The sequence below is a fragment of the Narcine bancroftii genome, chromosome 3 (assembly GCF_036971445.1).
Source record: "Narcine bancroftii isolate sNarBan1 chromosome 3, sNarBan1.hap1, whole genome shotgun sequence".
Lineage (NCBI taxonomy): Eukaryota > Metazoa > Chordata > Chondrichthyes > Torpediniformes > Narcinidae > Narcine > Narcine bancroftii.
This window is the reverse complement of record NC_091471.1, coordinates 63,887,388-63,904,242: the sequence shown is the minus strand read 5'-3', so window position 1 is coordinate 63,904,242 and position 16,855 is coordinate 63,887,388. Positions and strand designations below refer to the sequence as shown.

Here is a 16,855-nt window from a genome sequence, read left to right as displayed (position 1 = left end):
CAGTTACCCCACCCCTCACATCCAAGACTTTACAACCAACCTGCATGGTGCGAGGGTTTTCTCCAAGGTTGACCTGGTGCGTGGATATCACCAGATCCTGGTGCCCCCCGAGGACATACCAAAGACGGCCATCATCACCCCCTTTGGCTTGTTCGAATTCCTGCGCATGCCGTTTGGGCTCAAGAATGCCGCTCATAATAATAAATAATAAAAAAAAGAACGCCGCTCAGACCTTCCAGTGCCTCATGGACTCTGTGGGCATTGTCTTGGATTTTGTCTTTATTTATTTGGACGACATCCTCGTTGCCAGCAAGGACCAGGTGCAACACAAGGCCCCCCTATGCGCCCTTTTCTCCCGGCTGGCCGACTTTGGCCTTACTTCAACCCGGCCAAGTGCCAGTTCGTGAAAGAGTCCATGCAGTTCCTGGGCCATACCATCATGGCTGAAGGAGCCATGCCCGCCGCTGCGAAGGTTACCACTATCAGGGAGTTCCCATGCCCGGACAGCCTCAAGCGGCTGCAGGAATTCGCGGGTATGATCAACTTTTACAACTGCTTCATCCCGGGAGCTGCACGCATCTCCAGCCACTATTCGCCCTCATCACAGCCAAGCTCAAAAAGCTCACTTGGAACCCAGAAGCCTGCATCACACTCGAAGCCCTCGCGAAGGCCACCATGCTCGCCCACCCGCACACCAACCTGCATATGGCACTCTCGGTTGATGCCTCTGCCACAGCCATCGGTGCTGTCCTGGAGCAGCAGGTGAATGGACATTGGAAGCCGCTGGCATTCTTCAGCTGCCTGATCCGCCCACTGGAACGCAAGTATAGTGCATTCGACCGCAAATTACTGGGCATGTACCTGGCAGTGCGGCATTTCTGTTATTTTTTGGAAGGGAGGACTTTTACCATCTTCACTGACCACAAAGCCCTCACCCAGGCGCTCACGATGGCAAAGGATCCCAGCAGCGTCACCTCTCCTTCGTGTCAGAGTTTACCACCAAGATTCGGCACAAGGTGGGGAAGGACAATGTGGTTGCCGATGCACTCTCGTGACCGGCCATCTGCGCGCTGACTCCTGGCCTCGACTTCGACCAGCTCGCCCGGGACCAGAAGTCTGATGAGGAGATGAGGGCCTTCAAGACCGCCATCATGGGCCTGCGGTTCCGAGACCTCCCGACTCCAAGCTGTGAAGGCACCATCCTGTGCAATATCTCCATGGGCACCCTGCGACCAGTGTTCCCCAGCAGTGGCGCAGGCATATCTTCCGTCACATCCACGACCTTTCACATCCATCCATCAGGTCCACGGTCTGGATGGTGGCAGAACAGTTCGTATGGCATGGACTGCGGAAGCAGATTGTGGGTTGGGCCAGAACATACACCCATTGCCAGACGTCCAAGGTGCACAGGCACACCAGGGCGCCCATACAGGAGTTCAAGCACATCCAGGAACGGTTCAGCCACATTCATGTGGACATCATCGGGCCCTTACCCATTTCCTGGGGCAACCGTTACCTGTTTACGATGGTGGACCACACCACTCGCTGGCCCAAGGTGATCCCGATGCCAGACGCCTCCACCGACTCCTGCTCCCGAGTACTGTTGCATGGTTGGGTCGGCCACTTCGGCACCCTGGGTCACCTCACCAGCGATCGTGGTGCCCAGTTCACATCTGCGCTCTGGGCACAGCTCACCAACAGGATGGGGATCCAGCTACACCACACCACGGCCTACCACCCACAGGCAATGGACTGGTCGAATGTCTGCACCACCACCTTAAGTCGGCATTCATGGCCCGCCTCACCGGTTCTGACTGGGCGGACGAACTGCCTTGGGTGCTCCTGGGCATCCGCTTCACTCCCAAGGAAGATCTGCAGGCGTCATCAGCTGAGCTGGTCTACGGTGCGCTGCTGGCACGACCTGGTGAGTTCGTCAACGCACCTCACAATCCCCAGCAATCGCCGCACAAATTACTTCCTCACCTCAGGGCATGTTTGGACTCATTTGAACCCCCACCGCTGCCCAGGGATGGCACCCGCCCGTCTCACGTTCCTGGCGAACTGCTTTCCGCAGAGTACGTTTTCATTCGGCGGGGCCCAACCGCAGCACCTCTGCAGCGACCTTATGAGGGGTCATACAGGGTTGTTCAGCATTCCGGCTCGATGTTCACGCTGGACATTGGCGGCAGGCGGGAGCTGTTTACCGTGGACAGGCTGAAACCAGCGCACCTCCATCCAGCTGAGCCCGTGGTCATAGCCCAGCCCAAGAAGCGAGGCCGCCCGGCAAAAAAGGACAATGGTGCCGGTTCTGGGGGGGGGAGCTGTGTGGCGGCTCACCACTAGGCAGGTGAACTGGCCCCGCTTGTAAGCCACGCAGCGGGGCAGCCGGCCAAAATGGCTCCGTCGGGGGTTTTCCCTTCCTCCCAGCACGGGGCTCAGAAGCCCACGCTGGGGGACCATGTGATGCCCGGGTGACGTCAGCACCCTCCAGCGCGGTTCTGAGCCAAGTCCAGTCTGGGAGTATAAGTGCAACCCAGCAGCCTGCAATAAACTAATCTGCTCACTGAGCTCAACCCGTCTGGTTGTGTGTGTCCTTTCAGGAGCCGTGGAGCTGCTGCTACATAGCAACTTTTTCGTAGATCTTTCCTCCTTCTGCACTTACTTCTTAGCTTTTTATCTGCCAACGGTGGAAATGCTTTGAAATTTGTTCCTTATTTACTTTGAACATATTATCAAAATAATTGCTATGTTATCAATGTATTCCAACAGATTATACAATATATTTTAGAGTAGAAATGAAATTAGTCAGTGAAGCACAAAAGTCCTCTTTAAATCACCCTGCACTTCAAAATCACCTTTAGTCCTGCACTTTGTCCCCACCATTGTATCAGCATGTGGGCTCACATTACATGCAGCTTCACCACAGTCTTATTTTCTGCCTGGCAAAAATGTAATGTGGACCTAAGAACTGACTATCACCTTTAATTGTTAATGGGTATTGAAGACGTGTTCACATGACGTTGAATATGAAATTAGAAGAGGCAGAGTCACAGAGAGCAGACTTTCAAAGTGCTGGCTTGGGAGCTTATAATATCACCAAGATCATACAGGAGCTGAACTTATTTACGAGAACTACAGAATCTTGGGAAGCTCAGTGGAGATTTTTTTAATGTTAAAACTAAAACATAGACCTCCAAATATAATGCAGAGACCACGACAAATGCAGATACTATTGCTGCTCTTGGCTCAACTTTTAACAATTGTTTTTTGTGATACAAATCCAGGACCTGAACAAAAAGGAAAAGACGAGGGTAAGATAATATGTTCTAAAGATAGGCTCTGCTATATCATTGAATAAGCAGGCAAGGAGAGTGGAGCAAATTCACAGATCTATCTTTTAAATGGTTAATTGTTTATTTGCAAACCAATAACTGAATATCCTTTTATTCAATACGAAAAGGATTGAAAATTTAATGGCATTGAACATCCTCAGATTACATTTTGTAAATTTTAACAAGTCATATAAAGTAATCCGTTACTAAGCTGGCCACTTGAATGCTGTATTCAAAGCCCGTCTGTTATCTAGAGGATGTAAAACTGTCTGACAGTCTCATTGTATGGTTTTCACACCATAGTCATTCCAGTTGGTTGAGGCTGAAATATCTTCTGCAAGTTTGAATGTGTTTAGTCATGCTTTTAGCGCAAATGAACATTGTTATTCTTTGCCATTGTAAATTATTTCTATAATTATATACCATGCAGGACCATTTTCTAATCACAATCATTTTGTTTCCTAATGATCATTTTTCTAAACATTTTTGTGTTATTATGTATTTTTTCCTATTTTCAAATAGGAGGCTGAATATGTTTAAACTAATTAAGAGTTTAGAGATGAGAAAAGCACAAAAACTACAGCTGGCTGAAATCTTGAGCAAACAGTGGAAAGCTGGAGGAATTAACAAGTCAGTCAGCATCTGTGGGTAGAATTGGTCAATCAAGTCAGGTTGGGTCCTTTTATAGAGGTTTATTAAGATGTTTGTTTCTGTGGAAAATAGGATTGGCAAATTAACAATTGATGACTCTTCATGGTCTTTATATAGGCAAAAAGGTTTGGAGATATATATATATCTATCTATATATAGATAGATATTTATGTAACACACGCACACACACACACACGCACACACACGCGCACACACACGCGCACACACACACGCACACACACGCGCACGCGCACACACACACACACACACACACACACACACACACACACACACACACACACACACACACACACAGCTGCACAACTGCTAAATTATCAGAGATGCAGCTATTTGGATTGGATTTCACATCAAAGCATCATCTATTAAGTCAATAGAATGTAAGAGATTCCACAGCACCCTTTCCAAAAGAGCCACCAGAGCTCTCATGATATCCTGGCCAAAATCACTAAAATGATATTTTTTTTCTATTTTGCTGTTTGTATTTTGTCATGCATGAATTGTCAGTCATGTTTCCCTGAACTTTCGAAGTGAACACTCTTCAAAAGTAATTAAGCAACAGTGGTGAGGTTGTGACCAGTATATTTCAATGCTATGAATGTGTATATGGTGCAGCACACTCTGTGTGACATGTCATGCCTGCCCCCTTTCACTTACATCTTAAAACAAAATACTACAGATGCTGGACATCAGAAAGAAGTTGGTTAAAGTTAGTGAATGACAAAAGATATACCGAGAAAGGAATAAATAGAAGATATAAAATCTCTGAAAACACTAGGAGAAAAAAAAAATCCCTGAGCCTTGGAAATGTACAGAACTAGTCTGAAATTGTTTATTATCTGTTACCTTGAATTTATTGTTGAGTCTGAAAATTGTATTGTGAAGATGAGATGCTGTTCCTTGAAATTTTGTTGCCTTTGTAGCAATAATACCAAAGGCTAAAGAGAAAGCAATATAGGATTCTTCTTAAATTTCAAAATGGACTTTATTCACAATAAAAGAATATGCAGTACAGGGCCTTTTCACACTTGTAGAATCATGTTCCTATACACTCTGTATAAAGGAGAAAGTGCAAAGTTCATTTTTAATATATCATAGAATCATATTTATGCTTCACTTTGTTATTGTACATTGTAGCATTAACCATTTACAGTACCGTTGCCACTAATGTGGCTGTAGAAGTAAAGTGTCAGGGACTTGAGAGGCAGGGCAAGGAATGAGAAGCTGGAGGAACTAGATGGTCAGACAGCAACTCTGGGTGGAAATGGTCAGCCAACATTTTGAATTAGGACCCTTTATTGAGATTAAAGTAGCAAGGGGTGATATCAAGGATGAATGGGGGGGGGGGTTGTGGGGGGGGGAAGAAGCTGGGAAGGAGTTAAGATGTGATAGGTAGAGGCGAAGGTTACCAAAAGTAAGATAAAAAGATATTCATGCCATTGGATTTAAGTCTGCATTGTTATGTTTAGCCTCACCCTGACAATGGATAAGGCCGAGGCAGACATGTCTGTGTGGGAGCAGTGCGGGGAATTAAAATGATTGGCATCTGGGAGTTCTAGCTTGGATCCACAGACAAATAGTCAGTGAAATGATCACCCAATTTGCAACGGCAGGATTACTCTTATGGAATGAATGGAAGTACTGTACAATAGTCATTTGATTTCCATGTTTCTCTGAAATAATGAAATCATGTGCATGCAATTTGCAGTACACCTAGTTGGAAGAATTCAAAGCTAATAATTGCTCCATCTGAAATTGTTCGTGATCTGAAAGTGGGGAGGAGGATAAAAGGCAGGTAACGTATCTTCTGTGATTGTCTTAGAAGGGGCCATAAGAAGGGGATTTGGTGTTGGCAGCAGAAGAATGAATCGGAATGTACCAAAGTGAGTGGCTGCTTTAGAATACAGAAAGGGGAAGGGGAAATCATGTAATATCATGAATGAAATGACAGAGTTTGATGCCTTATATGAGTATCATGAAAGAATAAAGGGATCTCTGTCCATTCCTGATGGGAAGAAAGAGGGTGAGAACAGAAATGCAGGTGATGGTTGAGAGAGCAATCAAATAAAATGGAGGGGAATCCAGCACTGAGGAAAACTGCAGATGCTAAAGATCTGAAAAGATGGGAATGTAGCATCTATGGAGGGAGATACATGTTAATATTTCAGGACGATTAACTTTTAGCAGAACTCAGAGAAGTTAGAAATCAAACGAGTTTACATTTTGGAGAAGAGTAAAAAAGAGAGAACATAGGAAGTAGCCATGGCAAAGTAGGGAGCAAGAGGATCCAAATGACCTAAGTGATGACATTGGCTGAGAGAGGACACATTTGTTAACCACAGCTGTGATTAAATGCTTTGGGAGGTGGGTCATGGCCAGAATTAACTCGTACCTAAGATCTCAACTCACTGAAATTTGCCAAGAGCCACAATCACTCCACAGCAGATGCAAACTCACTGACTCTCCACTTAGCTCTGGATCACCTGGATAACAAGCTGCAAAACCTGGGCCTTTGCATCCCTTTCTTCAACTTGATTCTTGACTCCTTCATTGGAAGACCACAGTCAGTACAAATCAGAAACAATCTTTTCTTCTCATGGACAATCAACACAGGCGCACCTCAAGGATGTGTGCTTAGCCCATTGTTCTACTATCTCTACATCCATGATTGTGTGGCAAGTCACAATTCAAATGCCATCTACAAATTTGCTAATGACACCACGGCCATCAGCAAAATCAAAGATGGCAACAAGGAAGTGTACAGAAGTGAGATAGATCAGCTAGTTGAGTAGTGTCTCAAAAACAACGTTGCAGTCAACTTTAGCAAAACTAAGGGATTCATTGTGGATTTCAGGAGGGGGAAATCAGGAGAACACAGATCAGTCTTCATGAGGGGTCAGCAGTGAAAGGAGTCAAGAACATCAAATTCTTGGGTGTCAACATCTCTGAAGATCTATCCTGGGGACCTCCATGTCAATGCAACCACAAAGGAGGCTTGGCAGTGGTTATACTTGGTGAGGAATTTGAGGAGATTTAGTATGTCACCAAAGACTCTTACAAATTTCTGCAGGTGTACCATGGAGAGCATTCTGACAAGTTGCATCACTGTATCAATGCACAAGTCAGGAAAAGACTATAGAGAGTTGTGAACTTGGCCAGCGCCAACATGGGCATCAGTCTTCACTCCATTGAGGACATCTACAAGAGGCAGTGTCTTAAGAAAGCAGCCTCTATCCTCAAGGACTCTCACCAACCAACCCATGCCCTCTTTACACTTTCACCATTAGGAAGGAGGTACAGGAGCCTGAGGATGAACACTCAATGGTACAAAAACAGCTTATTTCTCTTAGCCAACAGATTTCTGAACAGGCAATAACCACAGATAGTATCTCACTTTTTTCTTCTTTTGCACTAATGTATTTATTTATTTATTTAAAATGACATTTCTCGTAATTATTTTCACCTGTGGTGCTTCCGCAGAGCAGCAAATTTTGTGACATGTTCTTGACAATGAATTTTGATTTATTGTCTGAAGAGTTTTTTGTCTGATGATGGCGCGCAATATCATTGAGGATCCCTTCCACCCTGCACACTGCGTCTTTCAGCTGCTCCCCTCAGGAAAGAGAGACAGGAATATCAGAGCCAGCACCACCAGGCTGAGAAACAGTTTCTTCTCACAGGCAGTGAGAATGGTGAACGACCAAAGGAACCACTCACACTAAATATCCCAGATTCTCATTTGTACAAGACAAGATAAAAAATACTTGTCCTACAATGGAAGAGCTCAGCAGGTCATGCAGCATCTGTAAAGAAGAATAACAGTAAACCTATAGGAGTGTGCAGCACAGGAAGAAGCCAGTCTCTGACAAACATGATTTCCAAATTATATGAAAGCTCTGCTGCTTACACATGATATATATATTCTTTTATTCCCTGCATATTTATGAGTCTGTACAGAAGTGTCTTAAACACTACTTTCATATCTGTTTCCACTAATATCCTGGCAGCCATTCCAGGTAACTAACAATGTAAAGTAACTTGATCAATACATCACCTTTAAATTCCACCTTCCCCACCTTAAAACACATTTCCTCCTCTATTACAGCGCATCTATATATTGTACTTGTGTATATGATAATAAACATTCATATGTACACCATTTAAGGGTTTTATCCTGAGGAAAAGATCCTAACTGTCCACCTTATCTATCTTTCTCTTAATTTCATAAACTTCTATCAAGTATCCACTCTTCCTGCGAAGGTCCAGAAAAAAAATACAAGTTTGTCTAACCTCTCCTTCCATCTCATACCCTCTAATCCAGACAACATCCTAATAAATCTCTTCCGTACCCTTTCCAAAGTCTCCACATCCTTTATGTCATAGAATGCTCACATAGCACGGAGGACTTTTCATCGGAGCTAACCATTTATGATACAAACAGAAATGACTGGTAAATCCACCAGATTCAAAGACTGCTCCATTCCTGTCATTATTAGACTCCTAAATGAACTATAAAATAGTAAAATTATGTTGTCTTTGCTCTGTACCAACTGATTTCTCTCTGCAACTCTGCCTTGCACTGTCTTTCTTGTGTACTATGGTCTGCTTGCAAGGCAACCTGGATCACGGCATCCTTGGTATATGTACATTAAATTTAAACTTGCACTTGAAATGCTGAAATATAGAGCACAAATCAAATTTCTAGATGAACTCAGTCCACGAGGCAGCATCTGTGGAAGCAGAAACATGGTTGATGTTTCAGTTTGAGACCCTGCAACAGGACTCGGAGTGTAGAAGAAAGATATTTAATATAAAAAGATGAGTGGGGGTAGGGCTGGTAAATGACAAGTAGAACCAGGTGAGCTAGGAGAGGCGGGAGGTGGGGGGGGGTGGGGGGTAGTTTTGAATCGGAGGATGGTGGAAACAGATAAATGAAACAAATTGGAGAGATGGAGTCAGGCGGGGGCAAGGTGAATGATGTGGAAGTGGATAATGGAGAGAAGACAGGAAGATGGAACCAGAAGAGGGTAGGGATACTGAAGGTAGGTCAAGAAAGTGCAAAGCCAGGGGGATAGGTGTGTGAGTGATAGCCAGATGGAGCTCAGAGGGAGAGGATGACAAATTAAGGTAATGTGGAGGAGAGGGGGTATGAATGGAAAATGTGAACAAAGAGAGAGAGTGAGTGAGAGAAGCAAAGTACTGAAGTTCTTCATTTTTTATGCACATTGTAACCTTCCAAAGTCAACTCTGAAATCAACAATTTCAGATAATCAGCGGTTTTCAACGTCCATTTTTTTTCTCTCCTGGTATTTTCAGAATTCACTGGCTTCCTCCTGTTTACACTTCTGCAGATATACCTTTTGTTATTCACTAGACTTTACCAACCTATTGAAGCCTGAACCAGAACAACCGAGTTTCATCTGATTTCACTTCTGTCCAAATGGTTTGCATTAATCATCCTCCTTATTTCAATTTTCTTTTTTTTCATTTGGAGACAGCAAGGTAACAGATCCTATTGGCCCACGAGCCCTTGCCACTCAAATGCAACAAATGACCCACTCACCCAGAGAAGAATTCCTGAATCAGGAGGTTAAATATTGCAATGACACAATAACATTACGATGTAAACAAGACAATCTGCAAATCTGGGGTCTAGTGCAGTACACAAAAGTGCGAGAGAACCTCAGCAGGCCACACAGCATCCATAGGAAATAAAAGGCAATCAATGTGATGTTCCTAAAGCACAGTAAGCCAACATCTCATGGGAGTAGGCAGCCTGGTGTTAGATGTGCTCAGAAAGGTAGGGAATGCTCTCAGCCTGTATGTTCTTATTAGATTAGATTAGATTAGATTCAATTTTATTGTCATTGTGCCAAGTACAAATACAAAGCCAATGAAATGCAATTAGCATCTAACCAGAGGTACAAAGAATAGTGCTATTTGCAAGTAACTATGAATAGAAGCAAACGTGTGTAGCGGCCAATGGCCCGCACCTTGGGCCAACACAGGAAATGGCCATCGAACACAGCGATCAGCAAAGCATTGTATGGACTGAAACACCTGTTTCCATAGGCCACTGGCAGAGCGGGGAAAAGTGGCCAATCACCGCCGGTGGATTGCAGGGGGCCCAAACAGGAACCGGGCATCCGAGGTAATCAATCGGCAGCCGGCCCTCTCAAGCAGAAATGATTGCTAGTGTTGCTCAAAGGGGATAACCAGGGAAGGTGACTATAAAAACAGAGCTGGCACTGAATAAACTCTGTCGAATACACTTTACAGGTGTGTGTGTGTGTCTTTTTTCTCCAGCAGATTCGAGCTACAGCCTTAGGGCTATAACTGAGAGCTATAACCTAGCTGTAGCCAAAGTGACCTCGCTACACGCGCCAGAAAACCAAGAAGTATAAAAGTACTGACAGTACAATATTGGTACAATTCTGCACAATTCTGTAATATAAGGTTCAGCAGGGTAACAGCCTATGGAAAGAAATTTTGAGCCTGCTGGTTCAGAAGCAGAGGCCCTTGTAGCACATACGGGATAGAAGAAGAGTAAAAAGCCCATAGTTAGGGTGAGATGCATCTTTGATAATGATCAGGCAGCATTTCTGATAGATGTTCTCAATGCTGGAGTGCTTTACAGTTCAATACGATCTGATACTTATAAAGTAGACCTAACTTTTGCCCATTCCTTGCTTAAACATGTGGCATAATTACAGTTATTCTTGCATCAGCTTAATCCACATAATCTTTTAATTCTCCTGAATATTCAAGGTTTTTCTGTTGGAGAAATTCAATTCCTAAATCTATCACAACTTTCATTTGTATAGTTCTAACCTCAGTCAGATCAGGTGTTCAAATAGGCTATCATAAAGGCAATAATCTTTTTGGATTTTATTGATCTTAAAGTTGATTGGGTTAGCTAGAACTTGTGAAAGTGGAAAATAAATGTATGTTGGTTCTGCTTTCCTTCATTCCCTCAGCTGATTAATGTTGGATAATGGATTCTGGACATGATCATGAATAATCTGGGGAAAAGATAATCGGAACTTTGAATAAAAATAATGGGTGCCTCTTTCATTTGTTTCAAATCAGGACAAGGGCAGTTTAACTCAAAAGAGTTGGAGCACAAAGTCATGTTTATATAAAGAAACTTTCAGGAATGTGTCCAGTCTGAGCTGGCAATCCTCCATGAGTTGCAAGGTCGACGTGACAGTGAAGTGTGCACACTGCATTGACTGCCAGTTTTAAATATCACAAAGTCTAGGATCACCTCTCAGCTTCAGCCATTGGCATTTCATGCACCCAGCTCAGGGGCCATGAGTTAGAATGCTGCTCCATCCAAATTCAAAGATCTTCCTTTATCATGACCTAAACGTTTGGCTTTTGTTTTGAATGATATCAGTGTTAGTAATAAAATGTATTTGAATATTTTAATCCCATTATTCCCAATGTTGGGATGGTTATATACAGTATACAAGTTGTAATGAAGATTGGTACAAGAGATAATTATAGGAAGGGTAGGTATCTGGTAAATTTGATTCTGGGAACTTGTAGGAACAAAACAATTTGGTTCAATGATAATCAAGGATAGGATACTGTAATTTTTGTTGATGCTCTTGATGTATTAAACCATCCTAAAGTCCTATAGGTCACCAAAATCTTTGTCAGAGAGACAGATTTTTAGAAACACTTTGAAGAAGAAATGAGGGGAAGTGCACGATAGTGAAAGATTTCCACTGTGCAGATCCAACACAAAACCCTTTCCTCATCCTTACTGCAGTGAGCCAACTGCATAGTCTGATGATTGAGCAGTTTCTTGAACTTCTGATACAGATGTACTGTCAAACAAGCAGTTAACAGCGCATAAGAGAAAAAAAATTGATGTGCAGAAGACCTGGTGTGTGAATCATCATCTGTGAGTTTCTATCAGACTTTTTGGATTAATGCAGAAATAATTGAGCAGAAACAAGAAGTATTTACAGCTGGGGATGATGCAAAGGCCCAAGAGGAAAAAGTTAAATCATGCTTTTGGTAGTTAGTGTCGCAGTAGGCACAATGCTGTCATATTGTTCAAATTCAGTGGTGCCTGTAATGAGTATGTATCCTCTCCTTGTGACCTGCACAGATTTTCTCCAGATGCTCCAGTTTCTTCCCACCCTCCAAAAGATACATGAATTCGAATTAATTACTTTAGTGATTCATGTTCAAGACATCTAAATTATATTCCACAATCTTACTGGTGAATGAGTTAGAAACTAATTTTCTCCAAACCCTGCAACTCCCACACCTACCTCGACTACAGCTCTTCACACCCTATCCCCTGCAAGGATTCATTCCGTTTTTCACAATTCCATTATGTCTGCTCCCAAAAAGAAGTCTTGCATGCGAGATCATCCAAGATGAAGAGGTGTTTCAGATAATGAGAGGGATAGATAGAGTTGATGTGGAAAGGCTTTTCCCATTGAGAGTAGAAGAGATGGATACAAGAGGTCATGGGTTGAGAGTTGACGGGCAAAGGTTTAGGAGTAAGTTTAGGAGGTAAGTTTTAGTCGATAAGATTTTCGGAGATCCAAGTTAATGACCATGAGTCAGAAAGCAGGTTGGAGATCAAGAATCTGGTTGTGTGGTGCCAGGACAACAATCTTGCTTTCAATTTCAATAAGATTCCACCTGCATTGATTTCGCCCATCGTTATTGAATGAAGATCTACTGGGACCAATGCCTGAAGAGGGCGCACAAAATCAGTGAACCGGTGCGGACTCGGAAGGCCAACATGGCCTGTTTCCGCTCCATAAATGGTTATATGGTTATATGTTCTCTTTCTGCAAAATAACATGGCTTCTCCTCAACTGCCATCAATGTGGTCCTCATACACATATCCTCCATTACCTGCGCATCTGCCCTGGCTCCATCAGCCCCAAGCACAACAAGGACAGGATTCCCCTTGCCCTCACCTACCACCCCACTTGCCTCTGCATCCTCTGCCATTTGTGCCACCTACTATGTGATCCTACCACCAGACACATCTTCCACTCTCCTCTCCACCTTCCGCAAGGACCACTCCCTTGAGACCCCCTTGACCCCTCTTCCCTTCTTACCAATCACACCCGTGGCATCTACCCCTGTGGTGGCAGTAATATTTGTACCCATACCTCCTCCATCACCACCACTTAGAGCCCCAAACAGTCCTTCCAAGTGAAGAAACATTCACTTGTGAATCTGCATCTAGTGCTGTCATTGTGCTCTCCTCTGCATCAGAGAGACATGATGAAGACTGAGGGATCACTTCATTCAGCACCTTAGCTCTGTCCGCTACAATAGCGTGAATCTCCCAGTGACAACCTATCTCAATTTCCCGCCCCATTCTCATGCTGATGTGATTGCCCATGGTCTCATGCACTGCCACAAATTAGATGAACAACACATCACAGTCCTTCTGAGCGCCCTCCAACCAAAAGGCTTAGTCCCTCCCATTCCCCATCCCTATTTCACCTTTCCTCTAGCTCTGTCTCTTTCTCTCTCTTTCCTTTTCCCTCTGTCTCCTTTCCTCCAGCTCTGTATTCATAGACACAACCCTCCCTCCACTGATCAATTCTCCTGTCCTCCAATCCATGGCCAATTAACACCTTTTATCTGTTGACCTGTGCTCCCCCCCCACCCCCCCGCCCCTTCTTCCCTTCTCCCCAGCCCTTTTAGCAGGTTTCTGCCTGCTTTTTGCTCATACATTGAAGAAAGGCTCAGACCAAAATGTTTGTTAAATATTTTTACCTCTGTTATCACTTTACATCTCTTCTCGGCTTTTGGCTAACATCAAATGCAGATCATCTACTGTGAGCTGATCAACTGGATCTGTGAGAAGCTGTAGCATCAAGAAGGAAATGCAAAGAAGAAAACAATTTGGGAGCAGCATTGAAGAAGAAGATATCGTCTGGTGTCTGGTGTGAGGCGACCTACTGACGCAGGGTGGGTCCATGCTGATTGGGGGACCAATCTAAGCCCACTGCTACCAGTCACATGAGGATGGCTTGAGCAGCAAACTCTTTGGGAGGATAAAGAATCTGGAACACCATCAGGGGGGAGTGAAGAACCTGAGCGAAGGTTCCCCCCTTTCCCAGGACCTCTTTGTCCAGAAGGTATTGATGGAATACTGAAAATTTGAGGTGAAGGACATCCACTGCCTCCAGGACTTCCAGGAGAAAGAGAACATGGGTCCACTCTCGCTATTCAAGGTCCTTCTAATTCAGAAGGAACGAGTGATAACAGTGCACCTATTCAACTAACATGTGCTAATCAAACATGCTCACCTTCCTGAACCGTGATGTCGAGAGGTCGGGACCTGCGTGGATGTCAAAGACATGTTTAGAATCTGAGACAGTAATCACCAAGTGAAGGTGAAGCTGAGAGAGGACAGTAACTGGGTCATCATTCACTCCCCCCTCGGTGTTCGCCATTGGAGGGAACTAAGTGTACTTGATCTCTGTTGGACACCACAGGGTTTTCAGGAACTGCAACAAACCTGGATATGTGGCGGCAAATGCACCACAGTCATTTGTAATGACTGCAAGCAGGAAGGTCACCAGACCAAGGACTGTGGAGAGAGCAAGTGCTGCAACTTGTGTGGGAAAGCAATCCACCTTACAGAGCCTGCTCAAAATGTACACAGGTGATAAGAGGGAAAACAGTCAACATCACCACCCCCAGAGAGGTCAACACCCCTCAACCTAAAATGTGACAAAGATTCTGGCAGAGACCAAGAGCAGGGAAAATGAGGAGACCCCAACAGGGTCGGCATCAGAACAAGCCTAATGGGGGGCATTAGGGTTACCATGGGGGGGGGGCACAAACTGCTGTTCGAAGACTTTCTCAGCGGTGGGGGGTGCAGGTGCCATGCCTACCATGAACCTCTGTGCGTCGCTGTCTTGCTTCCCCCTCCCTCTAACGGAGCTCACAAACACGTGCTTATATTGCAAGCTGACACTAATGATGCTAGTGAGACTAGTGGCGTGGGTGGGGGGCACAATAACTCATTTGGGGGGGAATGCCTGGGAATGTACCCCCTTTGGTGCCAGCCCTGCTTCAACATGTCCACTTCCAACCTTCAACCCTCAGCCACAAAGCCAGAGGCCCCTCCTGAGGAGGCAGAGTTGATGGAGGAGGGAGCTGCAGAGGAAACATGGCAGATGGTGAGGAAAAGAAAGAAAACCCATGGAAGAAACTTGCATCAGCCACTGCAAACAATGAAAAAAGGGTCAAGATGGAACCAGAAGCCTGAACCCTCTCATCACCCAAGATTGAAGCCAGCACCAGTGCCAGAAGAAGACAGAGAAAGCACAAAGATGGAAGGGAAAGGATGGAGTTAAAATGGGTTATGAGGAAGCCCGATGATGGGAGGTACAGCACCCAGCAACTCCCAGTGATTCCCAGCTCCAGGAGACTGGGAACTATGCAGAGGCCATCACCTCCTTCCCCCACGCTCTGGGAACTGGGAGCTGTGCAGAGGTCACTACCTCTCAGCTATGGGAGAAGAATACAAGCCAGTCAGGAGGTGGAGGAGCAGGCTCACAGTTGGATCTTCCCACAGCAAAACCACCAGCATCGCCCAGAGGAAGATTTCCCCTATTCATGAACGCAAAATCAGTGGCGCAGTTCACCAATGCGGTGGGTATGAGGGATGAGGCTGATTTTGACACTGGATTGTAAGGATTGCAAACTGGAAACTCCTTTGAACAACATGGATATTAAAATAGCAACTCTCAAGGTGCGCAGTGTCAAACACACCATGCGATGTGCAAACAGCTTGCAATATCTCATGAAAGTCAAGGCAGATGTGGCTTTCATACAGGAGTGTGGGCTGCCACACCTCAGAGACTATTGGAGATGGTTGTGATGGTAGTCCCATGGGTTGTTTGTAGGGTCGTGGGTGGGGGGGAGGGAAATAAATATTTCAAATCTGGTCTGGGTATCTTTCTGCGGGGAGGCAACTTTGTAATCAACGTGATTGACCTAATGTAATTCGACACCCCGCATCCAGCTGATCAATGTGTCTGCCTCACCTGTGCAGAGCGAGAGGCTGGCCATCTTCCTGCAACTCCCACCGCTGCTGGCGACGTCCACGCTGGTGACCGGTGACTTCAACTGATGCTGCTGGATGATCCGGCAGTGCCGACACCAAAGTGGAGAGCTTTTCCAGACTCCTTATACAGATGGTAAAGGACTCACAGCTGTGAGGTGCCTTCAGCAACTCTGCAGGTGGATGATAGCTTCAGCCTACCTGGCCAAGATCAGACTGTTCAACCTGGTCTTGGATGGACTTTGTTTTCATGTCATAGGCTGTCATGGTCATAACCAATGATGTTACACCAGTGTTCTTCACTGACTCATCTACAGGAGGATAAGAAAGTGGGCAAGGGAAAATGGAAGCTAAATGTGATGTTGCTGACCGCAGAGAACATAGAGGAACTAAGGAAGGAGAATGCTGGTTGGAGAACCATGAAACCCTTCTTTGACTCCCAGTGACCTGGTGAGAAGCTACCAAGGAGAACATTGAAGTTTTCCTATCCTCAAAGGAGTTTAGAGAGCAAGAGAGAGGCAGAGGGAACTGAAATGACTCCAGACAGATCTGCAGCAACTTCTCCTTCTTCAGTCAAGAGGAGTGGATGTGAGAAAGGAACACTGAGAGCCAGCAAGTCATGCTATTCACCAGACTAAACCTGTATGGTACATATAGAGGCAGTGAGATGTTGGCGACTTGCAGGTGAGGAACCCACAGAGACTTCAGGTTGCTGTTGTCTTGAGGTCAAAGGACTCACACCAGGCTGCAGGCTGCTAGCTCATGAGAACTGGGTATCGGAACTGTG

At 44.9% G+C, this 16,855-nt stretch overlaps 1 protein-coding gene across 2 annotated transcripts in view; it reads left to right on the top strand.

Annotated features, from left to right (window-relative positions):
- The first annotated feature begins 3,047 nt into the window (after nucleotides 1-3,047).
- ca9 (carbonic anhydrase IX) overlaps nucleotides 3,048-16,855 on the top strand; it is a 102,362-nt gene continuing 88,554 nt past the window's right edge. For both annotated transcript variants that reach the window (XM_069924197.1, XM_069924196.1), the window contains exon 1: nucleotides 3,048-3,311. In XM_069924197.1, coding sequence (XP_069780298.1) covers nucleotides 3,170-3,311 — 142 coding nt within the window. In that variant the 5' untranslated portion in view covers nucleotides 3,048-3,169. The remainder of the gene's footprint in view (nucleotides 3,312-16,855) is intronic.